Source organism: Lepisosteus oculatus, chromosome 4 (assembly GCF_040954835.1).
Source record: "Lepisosteus oculatus isolate fLepOcu1 chromosome 4, fLepOcu1.hap2, whole genome shotgun sequence".
Lineage (NCBI taxonomy): Eukaryota > Metazoa > Chordata > Actinopteri > Semionotiformes > Lepisosteidae > Lepisosteus > Lepisosteus oculatus.
In genome coordinates, this window is record NC_090699.1 from 13,836,209 (window position 1) to 13,859,841 (window position 23,633).

Genomic DNA, 23,633 nt, shown 5'->3' on the forward strand with positions numbered 1-23,633 from the left:
CTCAGAAACACCTTCTCCCCATTCCAGTCAGACCCCCCGACACAGAGTCTGAACATTTATAGTATCTTGTGTGATAACATCAACTAGAACCTTAAATCAGCTACAGATTAATAGTAAAAGACTGTAAATATAAAACAGACATAAGCAAAAATTATTACTGTAACTGGAAACACACACAAATCCGCCAAACAAGACTGAGTGAGGCACTTTTAGATTATAAGATCAATTATTTTATCATTAGAATTATGTTAATCGACTATAACATCCTCCAGAACATCTCTCGCAACAGACCCACAAGATAAAGATCATGGTTCACTGTAGTGGGAACAGGAAGACTCTCAGGACAACAGGAAGACAGAACATGTTGAGTTTTATTTCCTGCAGCTGTTTCAGAGACGGCTCAGCTGTCTCTCACCCTTCTCTAGAGAGATCACTGCCCAGTAGACCTGTCTCCAGACCCACACACTTTACAACACTAGAGCCCTGCAGGGCAGAGCTACAGAGTGCAGGTTCTCACTGGCTTGTGTACAAGTGAAGTCATGATTCTCAGGGAGAACAAGGAGATGAGCCAAATATTCAGTCATGTTCCAGCTTCTCTGACCTTGTTCTCTCAATAATGTTTGATACCCAAGATCACTTGTTCCTATCTGTCTCTTTACAGTTCTTCTTTATTCTTTCTCACAAGCCATTCATTTGTACCATATAGTAAATTTAGCCCTCTGACTGCTCTACCTTCCTGAAACCTTTTACTCCCTCTTGTAAACTTCCTGGTAGCAGCTTAGGAAGGTTACCTATGACCCTTCAGTCATCTGCCCAGTTTCACTGCCAGTGTGAGATATATATATTCTCCCTCCACCACAGGACCTGTCTGCCCCTCTATTCCTTTATCCCAGCTTCTCTCTTCCTTCCATCTCTTTGACTTTCTCTTCAGCTCCTGCAGGGCCTGTCCAGCCAGTGGAATTGCTCTGGACTGCGGCTTAGGCCATCTGTCCTGCTTCTCTGTGTGCAGTCAGCTCTGCTCTCTACCAGGGCTTCATGACAAGACACCCAACGAGCAGGGCTCTGACAACTCGTGGGCAGACCATGGACTCTGGTGGCACTGGACAGATAATAAATCAGAGCTCCACACAGACTTGAAGGTTCAGGATGGTGGCCTGGAGGTCCTCTAGAGTGAGTTTGTCTCAGAGATCAGAGGCCAGATTTCTTTATCAGTCCTCCTCTCACTCCTGCTGGGAGTCTGACTCTGTACTTCAGCTTGGATTCAGCTTATTTATACAGTATTGACCACTGAGGCTACAAGGTACAGTAACTGCTGGAATCTCCAGGGTGAGCTATTACACCACCTGTAATGAAAGAATAGAGACAGGAGCTTCCAGCCTTCCTGGGGGAAAAAACAGAATATAGTTTTATTATACAGTTTTATGCAAAAGTTTGGGCGCCCCTGGCCAGATTACGTTTTGTTGATTTTCTAAGAGAAACAAAGTTAACACAACCTCTCCAGCGAACAAACTTAAACTTGACATATTTCTGCAAATATTACACAGTTACTGTTTATTTGCTAAATTTAACATTGAAAAAAATAAACCATTAAATGTGCAAAAGTTTGGGCACCCTTCCAGTTGATCCACTAGTGTTATTGTTTTGTAAGGTCTCAGAACTTAATTGACACGTTAGGCCTTAATCTAAGTCAGGCAATGACAATTTCAGAGCTTCAGAAATGATCTGACTTCGAACCTCTCAGGGTGTTGTGTTTACACTCAACAACCATGGCCTCCTCTAAGCAGCTGACTGAGGATCAGAAAATCAAGATACTTGTAACTGACTCTTACAAAGCAGGGGAAGGCTATAAAAAAATATCTAAACGCTTCCTGCTTGCAATTTCCACTCTCTGAAATGTCATTAAGAAATTAGGAAGTTTAGGGACACTGTTTAAGTCAAGACAAGATCTGGAAAACCAAGAAAACCAAGAAAAATCTCCAGTAGAACTGCTCGTAGACTGGTCAGGAATGCAAAGTGAAACCCCCATATCACTGCGAAGGACCTGCAGGGAGGTTCAGCTGTCACAGGAGTAGTGGTGCACTGATCTACTTTGCAGCGTTGCTTGCACAGACATGATCTGCATGGAAGAGTCATCAGAAGGAAACCTCACCTGCGATCTCATCACAGGAGTCAACGTCTGAAGTATGCAACACAACACTTAGATAAGCCAGAGGGGTTTTGGAACCAAAAGCTGTGGTCTGATGAAGTAATAATTGAACCCTTTGGCTACAATCACCAAAGGTTCGTTTGGAGAAAAAAAGGTGAAGCATTTGAAGAAAAGAACACCTTGTCAACTTGTCAAGCATGGGGGTGGATCTGTTATGCTTTGGGCTTGTGTGGCAGCCACTGGCACAGAAACTATTGTGCAGGTAGAGAGAAGAATGGATTCTACTAAGTATCAATAAATCCTGGAAGCTAATGTCCCACAGTCAGTGCAGAAACTGAAGCTGAAAAGAGGTTAGATATTACAACAAGACTATGATCCAAAACATACCTCAAAATCAACCATGAACTACTTCAAGAAACGAAAGATTAAGGTTTTGGAATGGCCTTCACAGTCCCTTGAATCTTTTTGAAAATCTGTGGGTAGATCTCAAACATGCAGTGCATGCAAGACGACCTAAGAATATCTCTGAACTAGAAGCTTTCTGCAAGGAAGAGTGGGAAACAATTTCTAAAGCAAGAATAGAAAGACTGTTAGCTGGCTACAAGAAGTGTTTGGAGGCTGTGGTTTCTGCCAAAGCAGGTGTTACTAAGTACTGACTGATAGGGTGACCAAACGTTTGCACATCCCACATTTACTATTTATGTTTTTTTCAATCTGTTAAATACAGCAAATAAATAGTAACCGTGCATTAAAATTTAAAGAAATATGTCATGTTTGTTCGCTGCAGAGGTTGTGTTAACTTCTTTTCACTTAGAAAATCCACAAAACATGTAATTTGGCCAGGGGTGCCCAAACCTTTGCACACAACTGTAATTAGAATATAGTTAGCAGTATTTTAGTGTAGTGATGTGGTGGTTTTAATTTACTGTAACAATTGCAAAACTGAGACTGTTAACTGCAAGACTGTTAGGAATCGATAAAGCATCATCATTTGCAGTCAGATCCAGTCAAGAAGAGACTCGCTGGACTGTTTCTCTTCTGCTGTCGGGTGTCTTATCTGTCAGGGTGAGAGGAGGGTGTTGGGGTGAGAGGAGGGTGTTGGGGGTGTTTATGTGTCAGTAAGGAGTCTGTTTCCTGGGCTGGGGAATTAATCTGAGAGCTGTGTTCACTTCTGAGACAGGCTGCAGTGATCTGGGTTCAAGAACAGGCTCAGTGGTGTGTTTGACTCTGAATAGATCAGTCAGTTCAACATCAGTTCATTAATCACCATCATCAGTGAATGTTGGGGTACTTACCTGAGATTCTGGGGTGTCTTCACAAGCAGGAGGATTAAATTTAGCTTCTGTGTTTCCAGATCAGTGCAGTCTTTTTCTCACTCAGTGTGACACAGTGTCTGAGCTCTAAGAATGTGTAAGAATATAATAGTCCCTTAGAATAGCTGAGGGATATTTAAGTTGGAACTGTGGGACTTTTTCCAGGGCACGTGTACTGCAATGTTCTGTTTTCTATAAAAATAAGAACTACTGTACACTCACACTCTCCAGCGGTATGAAAGGAAGGGGCAGTAGGGTACTGAGCTCCCAGGACAGGGGGTAATTAATTCTGATGTCTCTTTACAGTGTTCTAATGACATGAGGTCAGTGTCTCTGGGGGCTGTTTTCCTCAGAGCAACTCAGTTCAAGTAGGTACTGTAGCTGCGTCAGCATGCGCAGGCTGCAAAGGAACAAGTAAAAGTTTGCTCCAGGCTGAAAAGAGAAGAAAGGAAACACAACGTTTCGGCTGTGGAGCCTTCATCGGGTGTGAGAACGACAGGGCAGACAGCAAATATGATAAAACACAGGAGAACAAAAGCCGGGAGAGGGGGGGAGGCAGAGTGGGCACTCAGGTGGAGGGATCATCCTGTAGGCAAGGAAAGGTGATGGTCCTGGAGATAAAGAGTGTGTTGGGGTGGAAGGGAAGCACCAGAGGAATGCGGTTGTTAGGCCGGGGGCTCCTGATCGAGGTGATGGTCCGAGGGCTGTTTTTGGCTCGGATGAGGGCCCTGTCAAGGTATCCTCTGCTGATGAAAAAGGAGTGCAGCTCAGACATGTCAGAGTCAGCAGCCCATGGTCAGTGTAGGAGGGGTATTTACTGGGGCTGTAGGGCTCCTCTTCCTGGACAGGGGTAATATCTTTGGGCTCTTTCTCTTCAGCCCAGCTGGTGTTCATATGGTCCTGGTCAGTAAGTGACCAGTGGTGTGTTTAATTAAAGACTGTCGCTGGTCTGTCAATATTTCACTGGTTAAGCAGGGTGAGTGTGGGGTGTTTACCTGTGATATCAGACTCCTCATTCCAGGACAGAGGTGATATATAGAGTATCGGTGCTTCCACACTGACAGACTCTCCCGTGGAATAGGTCAGTGATGGACACAGTGTCCTGTTCTACACAGAATAGGTGTGAAAGATCAGGGGAAGATGTTGTCTTGTCAGCTTCAGGGCCAGGCTGCAGTGTCCATTCCTGTCCAGTAGAGGGCAACAGGAGCTCTTTGTTCAGAAACACAGTCAGGTGTCTTTTATAAATGTTTAAAACCTGGAATGGGGTTCAGGATCAATAAAACAGTGATTCTGTGCCAAACTGAGGCTTGTGAGCTCCAAGAGAAGGAGACAGGATTCTTGACCTCTAGACCTGCTGTTCTGTGAAAATGTTTTTGGTGTTTCTTTAATGTCTATGTATTGATAGATAGATACTTTATTGATCCCGTGAGGGAAATTGCACTTGTGCATATGACAATAAACTGAACTCTGAACTCTGACCCACACAGAAGGATTTATTGGTAGCAGTGGGGTCATTGATCCTAGCACATACATAGCATATAAATCACTCCTGCTGCTGATTGAATTGTGTTTCTGTCAGCATGTCCTTCTTTTCAATTTTCCAAAGCCTTATCATTAATGGCCATAAATTAATAGGATGTCAATTCAATTATAATTACTTTACTTTTTTCCTGGGTGGGACAAACACATTTCACAAGTACATTTTGACTTTAATTATCATATAATGACAGGAGACTCTTGTGATGTTTCCTGTTTTATTCCCACAGCTGACGTGACTCTGGACCCTGATACAGCTCACTGTGATCTCTCCCTGTCTGAGGATGGGAAGAGAGTGAGATTGGGACAGAGGAAGAGTCTTCCTGACAATCCACACAGATTTAGTTACTGGGAATGTGTCTTGAGCAGGGAGGGCTTCATCGCAGGGAGACACTACTGGGAGGTAGAGGTGAATAACTGGTGGAGAATAGGACTGAGCAGAGAGTCAGCAGAGAGAAAAGGAGACTTCAGCTTCTCTCCCCAGGAGGGTTAATGGTGTCTGGACTTTGGATCTTCTGGTATCTCTGCTCTCACTGACCCTGTGACCCCACTCCCCCTCAGTCTGCAGCCCAGGAGGCTGGGGGTGTGTGTAGATATTGAGGAGAGGAAGGTTTCCTTTTACACAGTGGAGTCCAGGACTCTCATCTACACTTTCACTGACATGGTCTTCAATCAGGGGGAGAAGATCTATCCTGTCTTCTGGACCCTGGATTTAGGTAAAAACCTTGTCCTGCTGCCTGCTGTCAGCTGTGGAGATTAACCATGTCTCTGACTCATGAACACAGGCTGACTCCTCCCAGCTCTCTGTCTCAGTATAATATTACCACAGTGCCTGACTGGACTGAGACATCAGTCTGCATCAGGAGCTGTGGGGTATTTAAACCCTGTTCAGTCTCTCCTCTGCAGTCCAGCACTGCGTCACCAGTCCCTGTCCTGCCCAGCCACTAGCCAGCATTTCCCAGCCTTCCTTCTGCTCCCAGTCTGCCTGAATGCCCCTGTATCCTGACTGATCCTGTTCCCTCCCTGTCTGCACCCTGACCCACCTGGACTCTGCTTGGGGAAACAGTATTACCTGGATTAATTAGTCATCCATCACTCAGGAGATACTTTACTGCGAGGGTGGCAGGTGGATGGAACATGCTTCACAGTTCTGTAGCTGGATCTGATACCCTGGCTTCTTGAAGAGGTAGCTGGATGAGACCCTCAGATCAATTAGTTACTGGAAATCAAGAAGGACTGATGAGGCAACTGTGAGCCTCTCTATTACACCCTTCCTGATCTTCTTGTCTTCTTATATATTCTCATGTTTGAAGTGATTTTGAATTTCTGTTCAAGCTGTTTGTACCAAACAGAGCTGCTCTTGTCCACTGTGAGTGTGAAAGAGGGCAGCAGTAGTGCAGTCAGTGTGACCCTCAGTCCTCACAGGACACAGTGTCCTGACACACAGCCTGGTCCCAGTGGGAAGAAGCTGGACAGGAGTCAAGATGGACAGTGTCTCTTGTACCTCTGGAGGCTACTCGAATGGAACTAGACTTAGTGTCTAATTCAGATAATTTTAGATTTAGTTTTTTAAGAAGTACAAAACAGCTTTATTTTCATTACTTCAGAAAGAGTCTATTAGGTTTTAGATACTGAAATACAAACTGCTGCTCTAATACAGCAATAGCAGGCCTGGTGTCCCTCAATCTTTTCCTTCTCCAGAGTCTGAAGGGATTATTTACATCACTATTTGGTTTAGAAACCCACCTGCTGTAATCTGGGGTGATAACGATGGGGTTCAGACAAGGGTGAGTGAGGGAGTGTAGAGAGACTCCCCAACACTCCCACGTTGGGGTCACAGTGTCACAAGCAGCACAGCCCCCTACCAGAGCTCCAGCATCAACAGGAGGAGAGCTGTGACCTTCACTGCCTGAAGACACCTGGGAGTCTTTATACACAGTATCATATATTCCTCTTTAGTTTTAATAAAAACGTTTCATCAAGTAGAAGACAGAATTATTGCTCAATGAAAGAGTTGTGTCAATAGCTTACGTATAATATACTGTAGGTGGGCAGCTGCATCAGCATGCGCAGGCTGCAAAGGAACAAGTCACAGGTTTATTCCAGGCTGAAAAAAAGAAGAAAGAGAACACAACGTTTCGGCAGTGGAGCCTTCTTCAGGTGTGAACTGAACTGAACCGACACCTGAAGAAGGCTCCACGGGCGAAACGTTGTGTTTTCTTTCTTCTTTTTTTCAGCACGGAATAAACCTGTGACTTGTTCCTATGTATAATATATCCTCATACCTTGAATACAACATGATACCATCAGATATTTATGGTACATATTCATCTGAGTGCTTTTAGTAACCCAAAACACTTCTGCATCCTCTAAGCTGCTACTGTTTAATAAAGACCTTTTTCCTTCTGCTCCGATCTGTTGTTTTCCTTCCTCAGTGACATACTGTACCCATGTAGCAACATCAGTCATTTCCCTTTCATTGTATTGGAAGCAATGAACGCAACTTAGAAAGTTTCTATTACATTTAGTCAAGAAACAAAAAGCATCATTGCTGTCACTCAAATCCCTCACCCATAATTTGCTTTGTGCTTGCCCCTTATTGCCATATTTTCTAGGGCTAACACCTACCTGTTTTATAGTACGCTGTTTTGAAGTGTCTTCAGCAGCTTGGTACTGTACAATAATGTTTTTATTGGTTTCTGATGATGCCATTAGATTCTGTAAGATACTCTCCCAGCATCATGGGCGGTCAGTGTAGAGACATGTTTAAAGCTGATGTGATCCGAAAGTGTCATTACCAAGGTGCTATGGCAGAAACCATCAGATTCTAAATTAAATCTAAATGAATACAATTTAAATGGATTATTTACATAGTACATCGCTATTTGGTTTAGAAACCCACCTGCTGTAATCTGGGGTGATAACGATGGGGTTCAGACAAGGGTGAGTGAGGGAGCGTAGACGGACTCCCCAACACTCCCACGTTGGGGTCACAGTGTCATAGGCAGCACAGCCCCCTACCAGAGCTCCAGCATCAACAGGAGGAGAGCTGTGACCTTCACTGCCTGAGGGCTCTGAGCAACCCATCTCACTGAACACTGGACAGGACCCCGTCAGCTGATCCCACTGGACACTGGACACTGGACACTGGACACTGGACACTGGACAGGGCCCAGTCAGCTGATCCCACTGTGCACTGGACAGGGCCCGGTCAGCTGATCCCACTGTGCACTGGACAGTACAGAATATCTGATAAAAAGCCAGGTTTTCTAGAGAACTAGAAACAGATCCGAAACAGATTATGACAGATCTGCCTCTCCTTGGGTGGCCCAGAAGACCAATAAGGAACAGAAATACAAAATAAGAAACTTTAACAAACTCTTCTATCCAACTAAAACACAAAATAAATACTGAAAACCCACCAAACACCAGCCACCCTCATGAATCCTTTTATATACCAAACTAAATTAAAACCATGTGGCTCTCAGAACATCTCCAATTATCTAATAATTGATCAATTATTGCAACACAGGGGCTACATACAGAGAATTGAGCTAAACAGCCTGTAGTGTCAGGACAGCTGAAGCCACTAATCTCAGTGCAGCTGGTCTGGCCAGCTGGGGAAGTGCTGTTCTTGTATTGAGTACAGTGTGAGTATAACACAGCCCCACAGAAGAGTTCACGCCTTTCCTATTGAGTCCCATTCTGTGTGATTCTGTGATTCTGAATCCACAAGCTGAGGACGTCTAAGAAAAGCTGCAGTAAATGTCAGCAATGTCTGAAGAGAAGTGCATGTGATGCTGTAAGCTGATTGAATAAGTATTCAGACATGTGAGTTCAATATTTGTATCTTGGGCACCACTGGGCCACTCCAGGCCTCTGTCTTATTATGAAGCCCCTCCAGTGGAGCTCTGGCCTTGTGCTTTGGCTCAGTGTGCTGCTGAAGTGTGAGTTCAGCTCCAGCCTCAAGTCTTTAGGAGACAGAAACACACTTCAGTCCCATATTTGCGTGTACTTTGCTCCATCTGGTTTTCCTCCAATCCCACACATTCAGACCAACAGGTTCCAGTCTGGTCTGATCCCACAGCAGCCTTCTCACCTGCCTGCAGGCTCAGGGAGCTGCTGGGCTGCAGGCTGCCTGCAGGGGCTGGATGTGTCTTTCTTCAGCCCCATACGAGCCCCTGGTGGACCCCCAGGACACTGATACCCACCTCCTCCCCTCCCAGCCACTCCACTCTGTCAAAAGCACCACTGGCCTGATGGAGGCCTCCACAACCAGTCTAACCAGTTTTCTCCTTGTGTGGCTGCCCAGTGTGGAGGGACAGTGGGGTCTGGGTGCTGACAGGACCTATTTAAAGTGGGGAAATGGGGAGCAGGGGGCTCCCAACAGGGCAAAACTGGGGAGTCAGGAAAGCCCTGGGCAGCACTAATAAACATCTGTTATATCTCAGTTCTTACAACATCAGCAATAGAGAGCAAGAGCTCATCAGGAGTCCATCATTACTGAGGAGCTGTGACGTTAAAGGAGTTACTGGATCATGGCTGGGGAAGGATGAGCTGGATCAGTACAACATTGGAGACATTTCTTCAGAAAGACCAGCTGGACAGAAGGGTGTTGGTTGGCCTGTTTATCCAACCGAACCTGTAACAAGACAGAGGACTGGAGCCAGATGAGCCAGAAGTTCACAGCCTAAATGGGTCAAACTGGACGATAGGAACTGTAAGAGCTCAACACCAGCTGTGTGTTACAGATCGCTGACACACACAGGGACACACAGAGCTCACTGTAGGAGGACATCAGGAAGGAGACATGATGTTTATGGGGGATCGCACACCCCTCATGTACAGGTGAGACATTTCTTGTAATTGTAATTTTATTAAATAATAATTTAAATAATTGAATATGAATAAATACAAAATATTAGATTATATTAACTAAATATTAACTTACTGAAATTTAACATTAATTACTTATATGTAACATACAATTTAAATGTATAATAATATATATTTAGTTAATTTTAGCTAAATATTAACAATAATAAATATTTAATAAATATGAACTTATGTATGGGGATACAGAAGCTGAGACTGTGTTGGTTTGAACAGCAGGTTACTTGTTATTATTTATTATTTATACAAAACTTCAATGAACAGGTCAGGATGTTTGATCAGTTGGACCAGCCTGTGGAAATGACCTCAGATTTCCCTGACCACCAGTGCGTCTGGACCAGTATTCAGACAAGCTGTGAACTGGGCCCTGTGCTGTGATTCAGGTCTGTAGGATGACGATGTCCTTCACTGTGACACTGAAACTCCAGGATCTGTCACCTGAACTGGTCTGGGGTCACTTTCACACTGAAATCAAGACAAATGCAGCTGAGCTCCTGGGTTTTTACACCAATATGTCTGCAGGTTCTCTGGTCATTTATCTTACAGTCTCTAGATAGAGACGAGTTCAGGAGAGCATCACTGATCTCCTCTGTTTCCACCAGCTCTTTCCCATGAGGTCATTTTAATGAAGACAGTGACCAGAAAGGCCAGTGCAGTTAAACTGGTCCTGCTGGTAGTGTTGAGGTGGGTGTGGACTGTGGAGGAGTGGGAGACAGAAGGAGTCACATTCGGTCTGTGGGTTGAAGTGATCTGTCCTGTTGTCTTCAGGATCCCCTCCAGCATCCCTGTCCTCACTCACTGGTGTCAGAAAAGACTGCACAGTCCTCCTCTTCCTCTTCTGCTCTTCTCTTGACTCTTCTCCCTGGATCTTCTCCCCAACTCCTCCCTCTCTGGACACTTGAGGATTCAATCCAGTTCACTCTGTGTCTCCCACTTCTCTCTCCTCACGTTTCCACTGCATCTCCACTCTTCACTCTCACTCTTCACTGAGCACCAGATCTTCACTGGCTGTCCCAGCGGACCGGGTGCAGCCTGTGTGTGAACAGCTCTCATGTCCCTGACATGGCAGCGCAGGTCTGCTGGCTCCTCTCCCCTCGTGCTGAGAGAGCTCCTGTCTGTGCGGATGGGAGACCAGGGGCCTGTGGACTCAGCCTGTGCTCCCTGTCTCTCTCAGCTGTGGGGAGACGATACGCCGCTGCCTCACTCCTGCAGCAGCAGTGCCTCAGCTCAGTCCTGCTTGAACAGCCCCTCTGCTCCCTGCAGCACACTGGGAGCCTTTCATGGGGCCTGAGAAATGAGCCACCACACAGCCATCTGCCATCTGTTCATCTGAAGTGAACTCATCTTGTCTGTGAGGCTCCTTTCAGGGAGAGAGGAGCTGCCGTCTCACAGTCTGTGGACAAGGAGAGAGGGGCTCCAGGGTGGTATACTGATATGAGTGTTAATATTCTTATCTCCACAGAAATGTCCTTGAACACAGAGCTGTGAGTCACATGACTACAGCACAACCTGCCACCACAGCCCAGTTTCCCAGAATCCTCTCCTGCACTCCTCTCTGTGTTTCACTGAGAACAGAAAGTGAAAATATTTCATTACTCTGGTAAACAGGGTGTGAGAGGTGAGGTGAACAGATAGTTTTTCAGACCTAGTTATTAAGAGGCCTCAGATACTCAAATATTTCTTTCAGAACAAGAGAGAGAGGAGCTCAGAGCAGCAGGAGCAGGTTGTCCAGTGTGTAAGTATCCTGTCTGTCTCCGAGCAGTTAACAGCACAGTGTGCTGCAGGGTTAGCTGCTGTCCTGTACACTCAGACAGTTAGTCACTAAACAGACGAATTATTGTTGTGAATCATAATCTGATGGTGTCAAATGTTTGAGTTTTCTCCTTTTTTTGTGAGGAAGGGCAGTTTTATACCTCTGGTCACATGGCCTGTGTGGCCCTGCTTTGTGTAACGTGATGGTGTATTTGTTGTAAATGTTTATATATGTGTTTTGTGTTTAATGTGTTATCTGTTGTGGATCCACAGACTTGTCTGGTCTTATTATGTTGTGTTCGGTTCAGAACTGCAGCCTCACCCTGTTAAATAAGGTTCACCTGGGGGCTCAGAGTATTTACCCTGGTATAGAGGGGAAAAAGTGAGTGATTTGTTGGTTCTGTTGTAATTGTTGGTGTGTTACTGGTGTAGTTACCCTCCTTTATTCCTTTTTTTACCAGCAAAATTGAACTAGTTCATCATTATATTTTGATGTCCTGTATTTTTCTATGACCTGACTGGTCATCCTTTCTGGTGGTCAGGTCACAATAATATTTACTGTGCTATCAGGTTTTCATTTTATGTGCTAAAATGTGACTGATTGTTCGCCTTTCACACTGTTTATTTGTATTTATACTTTTAATACAGTAATTTCAAATGTGTTTCTGTGATTTTCCTTGTGTGTATTGGTATCATGACAGAAATCAAAGTTAGTGTGTATCAGTGTGATGTTGTGTGTATATCTGACTCTGTTGTGCTGTAGATACAAACTCTTATATTGAGTCTCTGTATCATCACCCAGAAATCCACCAAATTTCTATTAAACTCTTAAAGCCTACAGATGCCAAATAAGAGATCAACTGCCTTCTAACTGAATGATATAAAACCTGCAGTTAAATCTCTCTCTCTGCACCCCAGCTGTCACATAATAAATAGCAGCCTATCTCCCGATTCTAAAACTGCACGCTAAGCAGGAAATACATCTCTAACCCAGGTATCTTTACCCAGGAAACACTACTTCCCTAAAAAACACAGAATAGCAAGCTCTCTCTCGCAAGGTTCAGGTTTTTAACTGTGTTTTGTGTTTAATGTGTTATCTGTTGTGGATCCATAAATTCATCTAGTCTTGCAGCATCAGGTTACAGAACCTGCAGCCTCACCCTGTTAAATAAGATTCACCTGGGGGCTCAGAGTATATCTCCTGGAGTAGAGGGGGAACAAGGAGAGATTTGTTTGTTCTGTTGGTTCTGTTGTATTTTGTGGTGTGTTACTGGAGTAGTTACCCTCCTCTATTGATTTTCTTTAAAATTGAACTAAAAAATTGAACTAGTTCAACATTATATTTTGGTGTCCTGCCTCTCCAGATCAGCTCTGTGCTGTTTGTGTTGTATTGAGATGGTGCTGATCTTCTCCTCTGATCGACTCTGTTTCTGCTTCTCTGTGCTCAGGAATGGCCTCACCCAGCAGTGTCCTGTCTGAAGAGCAGTTCCAGTGCTCTATCTGTCTGGACACATTCACCAGCCCAGTGTCCACTCCATGTGGACACAACTACTGCCTGGCCTGTATTGGAGGATACTGGGACAGCAGTGATGTGTGTCAGTGCCCACTGTGCAAGGAGACATTTTACAGAAGACCTGATCTCCGTGTGAACAGAAGTCTGGCAGAAATCACTGAGCAGTTCAAGAAGACCAGAGTCAGCAGTGATGAAGGACTTTGTGCTAAACCTGGAGAAGTGTCCTGTGATTTCTGCACTGGGAGAAAACTCAAGGCTGTGAAATCCTGTCTGGTCTGTCTGGCCTCTTACTGTGAGACTCACATCCAGCCTCACTATCAAGGAGCTGCTTTCAGGAGACACAGACTGATTGAGCCTGTGATGAGCCTTGAGGACAGGCTGTGTGAGAAGCATGAGAGACTCCTGGAGCTGTTCTGCAGGACTGACCAGACCTGTGTTTGTGTGCTGTGTACTGAGTCAGACCACAGGACACACAACATTGTCCCTTTAGAGCAGGAATGCAGAAAGAAAAAGGTGGGTTTAGAACTGAATATTTTATGTAAAACTTTCACGTAGTAGATTTATCACTAGAGTATTGATCAGGAGGTGTGATGTTACTTCATGAACTGATATTCCTTTAGCAAAGCTGTAGTGTATACCTAGCAATCAAAAATAGCATCTTCAAAGGAACAGACTCAGTGTAGTGGTCTGGACAGTGATACATGAACATGAATGATTTAGCAAATAGTTTCAGTTGTGGTTTTACTTGAATTTCAGTCCAGTGTTTGAGTACCAACAGTAGTGAATTCAGTGTCTCTGTTCCCCTGTTTGTCTAAAGACTCGGCTGAAGAAGACTGGGGCAGAGGTACAACAGATGATCCAGGACAGACTGAAGAAGGTGGAGGAGATCAAACAGGCAGTGGAGCTCAGCAAAGTGAGTCCTGTCAATCCTTCTGAGTGAGGTACTGCAGGGCTCAGTGCTGGGGTCACTGCTCTCTCCTCCACAGAGAGAGGACACTTACGAAGACTGAGGAAGATAAAAAGAAAGAGGAAGAAAAATTTAATCTAGTTAAAGGACAAGATATGCTGTGTATCACCCAGGTTTGAGGAGATTACAGGGGTGTGTGGCGTATATCTCTTCCTAAATGTAAAGCACTTTTGGAATGAGAAGATTTATATACATGCAATTGATTTATTAATCATCACATTTCAGTGTTATTTCACTCCATCCGGTTACCTCATGAAGTCTCCTGGTGTCTCCTCAGAGCTGTGCCCAAAGAGAGATTGGGGACAGTGTGCAGGTCTTCACTGCTCTTCGAAACTCCATTGAGAGGAGCCAGGCTGAGCTCATCAAGCTGATTGAGGAGAAGCAGAGAGCAGCAGAGAGGAGGGCTGAAGGGATCATTAAAGAGCTGGAGCAGGAAATCACTGAGCTCAAGAGGAGAAACACTGAGCTGGAGCAGCTCTCCCACACTGAGGACCACATCCAATTCCTACAGGTCAGCACACACTGTAGAGAGCAGATACAGTACCTACAGAGAGCAGAGAGTCCTACAGGTCAGCACACACCGTGGAGAGCAGATACAGTATCTACAGAGAGCAGAGAGTCCTACATGTCAGCACCCACTGTAGAGAGCAGATACAGTATCTACAGAGAGCAGAGAGTCCTACAGGTCAGCACACACTGTAGAGAGCAGATACAGTATCTACAGAGAGCAGAGAGTCCTACAGGTCAGCACCCACTGTAGAGAGCAGATACAGTATCTACAGAGAGCAGAGAGTCCTACAGGTCAGCACACACTGTAGAGAGCAGATACAGTATCTACAGAGAGCAGGGAGACCTACAGGTCAGCACACACTGTAGAGAGCAGATACAGTATCTACAGAGAGCAGAGAGACCTACAGGTCAGCACACACTGTAGAGAGCAGATACAGTATCTACAGAGAGCAGAGAGTCCTACAGGTCAGCACACACTGTAGAGAGCAGATACAGTATCTACAGAGAACAGAGAGTCCTACAGGTCAGCACACACTGTAGAGAGCAGATACAGTATCTACAGAGAGCAGAGAGAGCTCACTGTGTGACTCTAAGTGATCTATACTGGGCTCTAGGTTTCAGACTCACAGGTGACTTATTGTCTTAGAGGGCTGTGACCCCCCATGACTCTTAATCTCTCCTGCTGTAGAGTTTCCCCTCCCTGTGCTCCCCTCCACACTCCAAGGACTGGTCTGACATCCCTGTTCACCCTGATCTCTGTCTGGGGGCTCTGAGCAAAGCTGTGTGTCAGCTGGAGGACAGAATCAGTGAAGAAATGGAGAAAGTGCCTGGAGTCAGTGAGTATTACTGTGTGAACACAGCTTGTTAGTGAAGTTCAAAACACCTGTCAATGTCAGTAAATCAATCTACTATGAAGAAACTATGTGTCACTTCTGCTGTGTTATGAACAGGACTGTCTTCAATGCTGTCTGTGTTGAGATCAGGTGTGTGAACAGGTGTGTCTCACTGCTATCTGTGTTGAGATCAGGTGTGTGAACAGGTGTGTCTCACTGCTATCTGTGTTGAGATCAGGTGTGTGAACAGGTGTGTCTTCACTGCTGTCTGTGTTCAGATCAGTTGTGCAGCAGGGTGATCTTGTGTGTCAGGGGTGTGTTCAGCTGGAGAAAGTGCTGTGTGATGCTGCTCCTCCCACAGGGGAGTTTGAACTGCTCTCTGTCCCTGAGCCTCAGCTCTGCCTCAGTGCTTCACAGTCTGAAGCTCTGGAACAGAGAAAGGGCTCAGACTCCTGTGAGGAGGCTGCTCAGTCACTCCTGTCCTTGTCTTTGTACTGGAGGCAGTGGGAGGTGTGGAGCTGGACTGTGTGATAACAAGCTGGATGAGCTGTCAGTGTCTCTTACAGACCCACAGCTCCACTGGCCAGACAACACACTCCTGTGTGTTACTGTCCTGCCTGAGAGATCAGCACAGCACTACAACACACAACACTGCACACCTGGAGACCAGACTCCAGCAGGAATGTGCTCTCAGCTCTCTAACATCTTTCTCTCTGTTTCCAGAGTTTGAGAGGCTTCGCAAACATACAGGTGAGTCTGTTGTCACTGACAGGAACTTGTCATTTACAAAGGTCACAGCAGGGTCACAGGCCGGTTCAATGAAACTCCTTACATCCTGAACTGACCGGTGGGCTGGCCAGGAGTTTAGTGTTTCTCCTCTTCAGGGGCTGTGGAGACCCTTCTGGCTCAGAAGCTCCCAGGAAACCAGTCTCTTGCTGTAGGAGATTCATGTCTTCAGTGAGTCTTGAGACCTGTCCTCCTCATGAGGTCCCTGACCTTTCTTCACTTGTCCAGAACCTGGAGAATGAGGGTCATCCAGGCACACCGGGCACTCTGACCTGGGCACGCCACTGAGCTCCCTTCCCATCAGCCGCTCAGAGCTGGCTGGGCAGGGCACAGTCCAGAAGGCTGGAGCGTGTGTTGCCACAGCCCCTGACCTCTGGAGAAGGCAGTCTCTGGCCTGACCTCTGGGGCACCTCAACTTGCCGGTAGCTGCTGTACAGGTCCAGAGAGCTGAACCAGCGCTACCCTGAGACATAATCCAGCACCTCGTCAGTGTGGCTCAGGGGACAAGAGTCCTTCTTGGTGACGTTGTTGAGTCCCTGTAGTCTGTACAGACCAGCAGTGAAGCGTCCTTCTGCAGGGGGAGATCAGGGCCTGTCAGAGGGCTCGATCTCCCCTGCTGCAGTCAGACCCCGGACTGCTTCCTCTGCCTCGGCTCTCTTGTGGATGGCCAGGCGGGGGGAGGGATGCAGATGGGTCTTGCTTCGCCAGTGTCAATGATGCACTGAGCTTTGTTTGTACGAGTACAGTCTTCCTCTCTTCCAGCAAACACATCTGCAAACTCTCGTAGCAGAGTCCTTGGTTGTCCCTGCTCTGCCTCACTCAGTCCCTCTTTTCTGTGCTGAGAAAGCTCCTCCACCATTTTGTCTGATTTTGTTGTGGTCTTGAAGGCCGAGCCCCTGTCCTCAGTTTCAGGATGCTGCTCCCTCGCACCGTGGGTCAGTGTCTCCTGGCTCATGGGGAGTCTCTGGTGTCCCTGCTGTATCTCCATGGTAACTCTCAGCTGCTCAGGAGCTGTTGCACTGGTACCCAGGAGGAGGTTTGGCCCCTCGCTGCTATTAGCTTGAGGGCCACTCGGCATTTCCTGCTGGCACTGCTCTCGAGACGCACGGTTCTGCACAGAGGAGTTCAGTACCAGTGACTCCATCCTCTCACCTGGCCATCCAGGGAAAGCTCTCTTCACTGGTCTGCAGCAGAACTGCCAGGTTCTCTCCTTCTGTAGTCTGTCTGAGCCAGGCGCTGCCTGTAGGAGTTATACTGTACCTGACCATCGTGATCTTCAGCATGAACACACACCTGCAGGCTCACACAGCTGAGCCTTGAAGAGCAGGGTCACCAACACATGGCTCAACAAATACAAACAGTGAAAACAGTGAGATCTGGTGGGAAATAAATTATTAGTCCAGCAAACTGATGTCGAAACGAGTAAGGAAAGTTATTGAAGTTAAATCATTCAGTGCAATAATATCCACAGATGTCCTTCCATCAGCTCTTACAGCCATTCCTGCAGACTGCCTTCATCTAGAACTGACACAAATCAGCACTTTTAAAAAGATGGTGATTACAGTATTTTTATTTCTTTAACCTTTACATTTGACTACATAACTTTAATATCTGTTCCCCCAGTTTCTGAATATTCCTGCTTTCCATTAAGAAATACAAATGTAGAGTCTCATCACAAAAAAAAATCACAAATCTGTTCAATTCACACCAGAATGTGACAAAACACACAACCTATTTAAATATTTTTTTATTTTTAGTTCTCTCTTCTCCCTGGAATATCTGAAAATTCACTATTGCATACAAAATACTTTACATACAGCTACTAATAAAGATATACAAAAAAAATCAGTTTTAATAAATTACTTTTATGAATAAACATTAACAAACTTCATTGTTTATCAATGTTGTATAACTGGAAAGCAATTTTAGTTAAACATTACAATACTTTTCTGAGCGACGGACACATGACTCCCTGCCGTAGTGCCGGTGTTGTTTCCCCTCTATTCTCCTGTGATCCAGAGCTCCGCCTGTCCCACACTGAGCTGTCTCCCCATGTGAAGAGGCGCTGGGAGTCAGTCCTGTACTCCAGTCACCTCTAGAGGGCAGCAGCTCTCACTCTGGGCTCGTTGCAGTGGAGAGCAGGTTCAGCTCGGAGCTGCGGACTGATTTCAGCGGCCAAGTTCGTTGCTCTTGGTCTGAAGTTGGCGCGCTAGTTTAACACGGAGCTGTGTGCTGACCAGGGGCTGAGCTCCAGTTAGTGCGCTGTGTCAGTTCGTTACAACTGACCCACAATGTCTGTTTTTCAGGTTTCCATACGTATTACACTGATTTGTGTGTAACGAACAAGAAAAAAAGACACACACAAGCTTTGTCTGTTCTCTCTCGGGTTCCCCTGTCTTGTGTAAAGACAACTTCAGCCTTAATTCAGGTGACAGAGTTCAATACACTGACAGACAGCTCTTAACACACACAAACAACAGATCCTTTTTATTACTGTCCTCAGCAGCGCAGGAGGAGACAAGCTTGCAGTTACTGCCTGTGTGACTCAGGGCTCCTGTTATTGTTAATGAAGTGGCAGCAATTTCAGCTTCTAAGAATTTTGTCTTAACGAGACTTTTACAATCTAACTGATAGAGAGGAACCAGAATAACCATGAAAAGACAGTCTGATCATTTTTCTTCTTGTGAAATAATGTATCCATCAGTATAGAGATGCCCTCAGCCGGTTGATCTGCACACAGTGGATCATCAGGTCTCCTTCAGATTTAAAGACACTTTCTCCCACAGGAGCCAGACTCTCGCAGTGTGAGAGCTCTGCACACGCTCACAGCTCATCTCAGCCGGGCTGGGCCTGTCTGTCCTGACCAACCCAGGAGACCCCATTTCCACAGGTCCGCCTGCCCAGTCTCTCCAGTCATATCAGAACACATCCAGAGCATCTGGACCGGTCCTGTCCACACTGTCATGTCCACTACACACTGGCCACACAATACTGACACTTTCTGAAGTGTTTTCTTTATTTTTACCTGCTGCACACAAACAAGCACCAGTGACTGCAGACGAGTTCAACCCAAACCAGTGATGTGAACCTGTGACTGCAGGCATCACGTGCAAACTGTACCAGAACAGTGGAAAAGAGGACAACGGGTTTTGTGTGATTAATTAATTAATCAATCTACTCTGTCACAGTTTCTAACTAAATATTTACTGGCAAGGTATGTTCAGATCACAGAGTTTTTTAGGTGAGGGTGGAAATACGTCAGTCCTACTTAATCTGGTTCATTTCATAGCCAGCAGGTTGTGAAGAAAGAAAGGAGAAAATATAAAAATATAAAAGACGCTATTCTCATCAGATGGCAATGAGCACTAATATATCAAAGTAGAGGGAAAAAATCACCTTACCTATTTAAACATTGTAGAAAAAGTCCATTTCTTGTTTGCAAAAGGGACTAATAAACCGCATGCAGGTAGATCATTCATCAGAGAGGAATATATTCCAAATGTTCTGAATTCTGAAATATTTATTGCTGGTACTGTTTGTGTGTATGTGTCTGTGTCTGTGTGTCCAAGCATTGTGCAGCACTGGTTGTTGTGGGAGATAGGAGTTTGATGTGCTGGTGTGAGAAGAAACTGGTGTTTTGCAACAGTGTTTACTGAGCTTGTGTTTTTTTGTTGTTATTTTATATTTTTCCCTTGGGGAAGGAACACACCTGAGGTGGTTAGTTGATAGAATAACCCTCAGCAAACCAAGCCAGAATTTCTTAGTTTTGTTTTTATGCCTTGCCATTTTGAGTGCTTTTGCTGGGAAATACATGACTCCTGGGCCTACACTACACACATATAGTAAGAGTTTTATCTCTGTCACTGAATCCCCTCAGTATCTCAGGACAAGCAGGTGCAGACTGAACAGAGCTGTAGTTTACTGCAGTGAGCTTCCTGCTGGTGTGAATCCTGATACACACTCTAGACACCTGCATCTGTACTTTCATCTGAGAGAGGAGTGAGATACAGATCATTTCATCCTGTCTGTCTGCTCTCTGATCCCCAGTTGATGTGACTCTGGACCCCAGTACAGCATCGCCATGGCTCATCCTGTCTGAGGATGGGAAACAAGTGAGACTGGGAGACACACCACAGGATCTCCCTGACAATCCACAAAGATTTGATTATGTTGTCAGTGTCCTGGGAAAGAATGGGATCACCTCAGGGAGACACTACTGGGAGGTAGAGGTGGGGGAGAAGACTGAGTGGGATTTAGGAGTCGCCAGAGAGTCCATCAACAGGAAGGGGCAGAACACATACACCAGCCAGGATGGTTACTGGGTGCTTTATCTAAGGAATGGGAACGAATATGAGGCTAATTCAGTCCTCCTCCCCCTGAGCCAGAAGCCCCAGAAGGTGGGGGTGTATGTGGACTATGAGGGGGGACAGGTCTCCTTTTACAATGTGGACAACAGGTCCCATATCTACACCTTTACTGCCTCCTTCACTGAGAAACTCTTCCCATACCTCAGCCCCTGTAACGATGATGGAGGTACAAACCCAGCCCCACTGATCATCTGTCCTGTCAGTCACACAGACTGAATCAGCACATTTTCTGTGACAGGAGCTTTCTGGGAAAATAATTCATTTAGTTCAACTCTTGCATAGATCAAATTGTTCTCCTTTGTCTTCTTGTTTCTCTTTTATTTCCTTTTAATTGAGATTTATAATTTATTTCACCTTTTTTTAAAGATGTTTATAAAATCCCAAAACTGATTTCGCTGTTTTTGTATTGCCCAATCGAATACTATGAAGTGTTTGTGATTCAGTATAATAAAATACATCATTTTGTCAACATCTTTACTTCTCATTTATTTTCTGCTTTTAACCCTGAAAAAAGAGCTAAGTACAACAAACAGGCTAAGCTACACTGTGTAGCATGTTCACAATAGTATAATCTCATGTATTAGTCCATCAGGAAACTGTTCACACCAGACAGGAAGGGGCGTGTCTTTACAGTCTGAGTGACAGGGGGTGGAGCCACATGTCATGTGACTGGAGGAGCCTGTGAGGAAGGGCAGGAAGTCACTGTTCAGGTCTCTGCCCTGACTGGGTGAAACAAGTGCAGGGACTGAGGAGAGGGGAAAGGGGAGCCCTGAGGTTGTTCCCAGTCTGGGGACTCAGTGCGTTTCAACAGTGCAGCCCTGCTGAGCCCCTCAGAGCAGAGAGCGCAGTGCCTGCCACTGTCCGTGTGCAGGTGTGGACCTGTAGTCTGTGCAGTGACCTCAAACAGCACATCTGTCTGTAATAGCATCTGTTCTTATCTGATGCTGCATTATTCTACAGCACCTTCTGTGGAGGTAATTCGAGATCTGCGGTGATGGTCTGGATTGTGGGAATCAGAGCTCACAGATTAGAAAGAGATCTTCGTCCTTGTTTTAATTTAGGCTGTGAATCCAGGTGTCTTTACTGGACCCTGCAGTTGAGACATGATGCCTCTGTCTCCAGACACGCTGATCAGGCTGGGCGTGTGGAGGTGAGGGGTGTGTCCCTTCAGACAGAAGAGAAAGTGAAAGCTTCCTGTGTTCAGCACAGCTCACCCAGCCTGGCTGCAGCCCACAGCACGAGCGGCAGAGACACAGCCTGCGTCTCCGGGGTGAGAATCCACTGGACACAGCAGCTCCCAGACTGGATCCAGGAGCCTGAGGAAGTGTCCCGGTCCTGACTGCGCTGTGAGCAGGTGAGCAGACAGTATGAACTGTACAGCTGTGAGACAGACAGCAGGCCTCCCTGCACACAACAGCAGCACTGTAGCACATCTGGCAGACTCTCCTGGCAGACTTACAGTCCAGCACACTGCCTCCTGACATCTGGCCAAGGGCAGCCTGTTCACACATCGGTGTATTAAAATGGGTGTATTTACCTGACACTGGGCAGATCTGTCCTGCTGAAGATGAAAGTAAAAGTCACTCGAGTTCTTTAGCTCAGGACTTCCTGAAATGGGAACAGGAAGTAGTTTTCTCGTCTCTGAGCAGAACGAGGCAGGGGGACATGAAGACAGACTGTGCCTTGGCTGTACTTCTTCAGTGACTGATTCCCTGTTGTGGCACTAAATGACTCCAGTATTTTCCACTCTGAACAACAGTAAGAACTCTGCTGTCTGAACAGTACTGCTGTCTTTCTGTATTACTATGTCCTCTTTACAGTAAATCCCGTTTAAATGCAGCTTCTGTTGACATTTTGGATGTTTTTGTTCTTTGAAGTCAATTAGAATTGAGCCCGGATCTGTATTTTGTTGACAGTGTGAGGTTGTCAGTATTAGTGTACTGTGGTCTTTTACTGTGGTTGCTTCATGAATCATTGACTTTATCAAGCACTGTGACTTGAACCTGGTTCATTTCATAGAGTGATGTCAGTATCCTGTGTTATACACTGAACTTTGAAAGCAATAGAAAAGTCACAGAACACTCCCAGGGCATTTAAAACACTGATTTTTAAATAGCTTCATTTGGACTCCAAAAGACTTTCAGGACATCTAAGCTATGAGACAGACTAGTGAAACGACACAGTGCAGGATCAGTGTTTCTGTCTTTACTCACTCTCTGACTATGTGTTACAGGATAAGGACTGATTATCAGGGAATCAGTGTTCCTATATCTTTACTGACTCTGCGAGAGTGTGTTTCAGGATGTGGACTGGTCATCAGGTGAATCGGTGTCCCTGTGTCTTTACTGACTGTGTGAGAGTGTGTTTCAGGATGAGGAGTGGTCATCAGGTGAATCAGTGCTCCTGTGTCTTTGCTGACAGATTGAGACACACCTGAAGAAGGCTCCATGGCCGAAACGTTGTGTTCTCTTTCTTCTTTTTTTCAGCATGGAATAAACCTATTACTTGTTCCTTTGCAGCCTACGCATGCTGACGCAGCTACCCACCTAGATTGAGAATATGTTTCAGGATGAGGACTGGTCATCAGGTGAATCAGTGCCCCTGTGTCTTTACTGACAGATTGAGAATATGTTTCAGGATGAGGACTGGTCATCAGGTGAATCAGTGCCCCTGTGTCTTTACTGACGGATTATGAGTATGTTTCAGGATGAGGACTGGTCATCAGGTGAAACAGTGTTCCTGTGTCTTTACTGACTGTGTGAGAGTGTGTTTCAGGATGAGGATTGGTCATCAGGTGAATCAGTGCTCCTGTGTCTTTACTGACGGATTATGAGTATGTTTCAGGATGAGGACAGGTCATCAGGTGAATCAGTGCTCCTGTGTCTTTACTCACTCTCTGTGTGTTACAGGATGAGGACTGGTCACTCGGAGTGGCTGTGTTTGATCATCCTGCTGGTCCAGCAGATCTCTGTCTCCAGACCAGGTACAGCTCTGACAGGAAAACTAGAATCAGGAGG

General features: G+C 45.6%; 1 protein-coding gene and 1 pseudogene across 1 annotated transcript in view; both read left to right on the top strand.

Annotated features, from left to right (window-relative positions):
• Positions 1 to 7,100, top strand: part of LOC102698799 (E3 ubiquitin-protein ligase TRIM39-like) — a 25,346-nt pseudogene extending 18,246 nt beyond the window's left edge.
• Positions 7,101 to 10,626: 3,526 nt separating this feature from the next.
• Positions 10,627 to 23,633, top strand: part of LOC102689156 (uncharacterized) — a 28,276-nt gene continuing 15,269 nt past the window's right edge. Inside the window, exons 1-10 of the mRNA XM_069188272.1 lie at positions 10,627 to 11,623; positions 13,089 to 13,666; positions 13,971 to 14,066; positions 14,398 to 14,631; positions 15,319 to 15,466; positions 16,187 to 16,294; positions 17,137 to 17,238; positions 20,297 to 20,820; positions 21,891 to 21,970; positions 23,526 to 23,599. Coding sequence (XP_069044373.1) covers positions 13,091 to 13,666; positions 13,971 to 14,066; positions 14,398 to 14,631; positions 15,319 to 15,466; positions 16,187 to 16,294; positions 17,137 to 17,238; positions 20,297 to 20,820; positions 21,891 to 21,970; positions 23,526 to 23,599 — 1,942 coding nt within the window. The 5' untranslated portion in view covers positions 10,627 to 11,623; positions 13,089 to 13,090. The remainder of the gene's footprint in view (positions 11,624 to 13,088; positions 13,667 to 13,970; positions 14,067 to 14,397; positions 14,632 to 15,318; positions 15,467 to 16,186; positions 16,295 to 17,136; positions 17,239 to 20,296; positions 20,821 to 21,890; positions 21,971 to 23,525; positions 23,600 to 23,633) is intronic.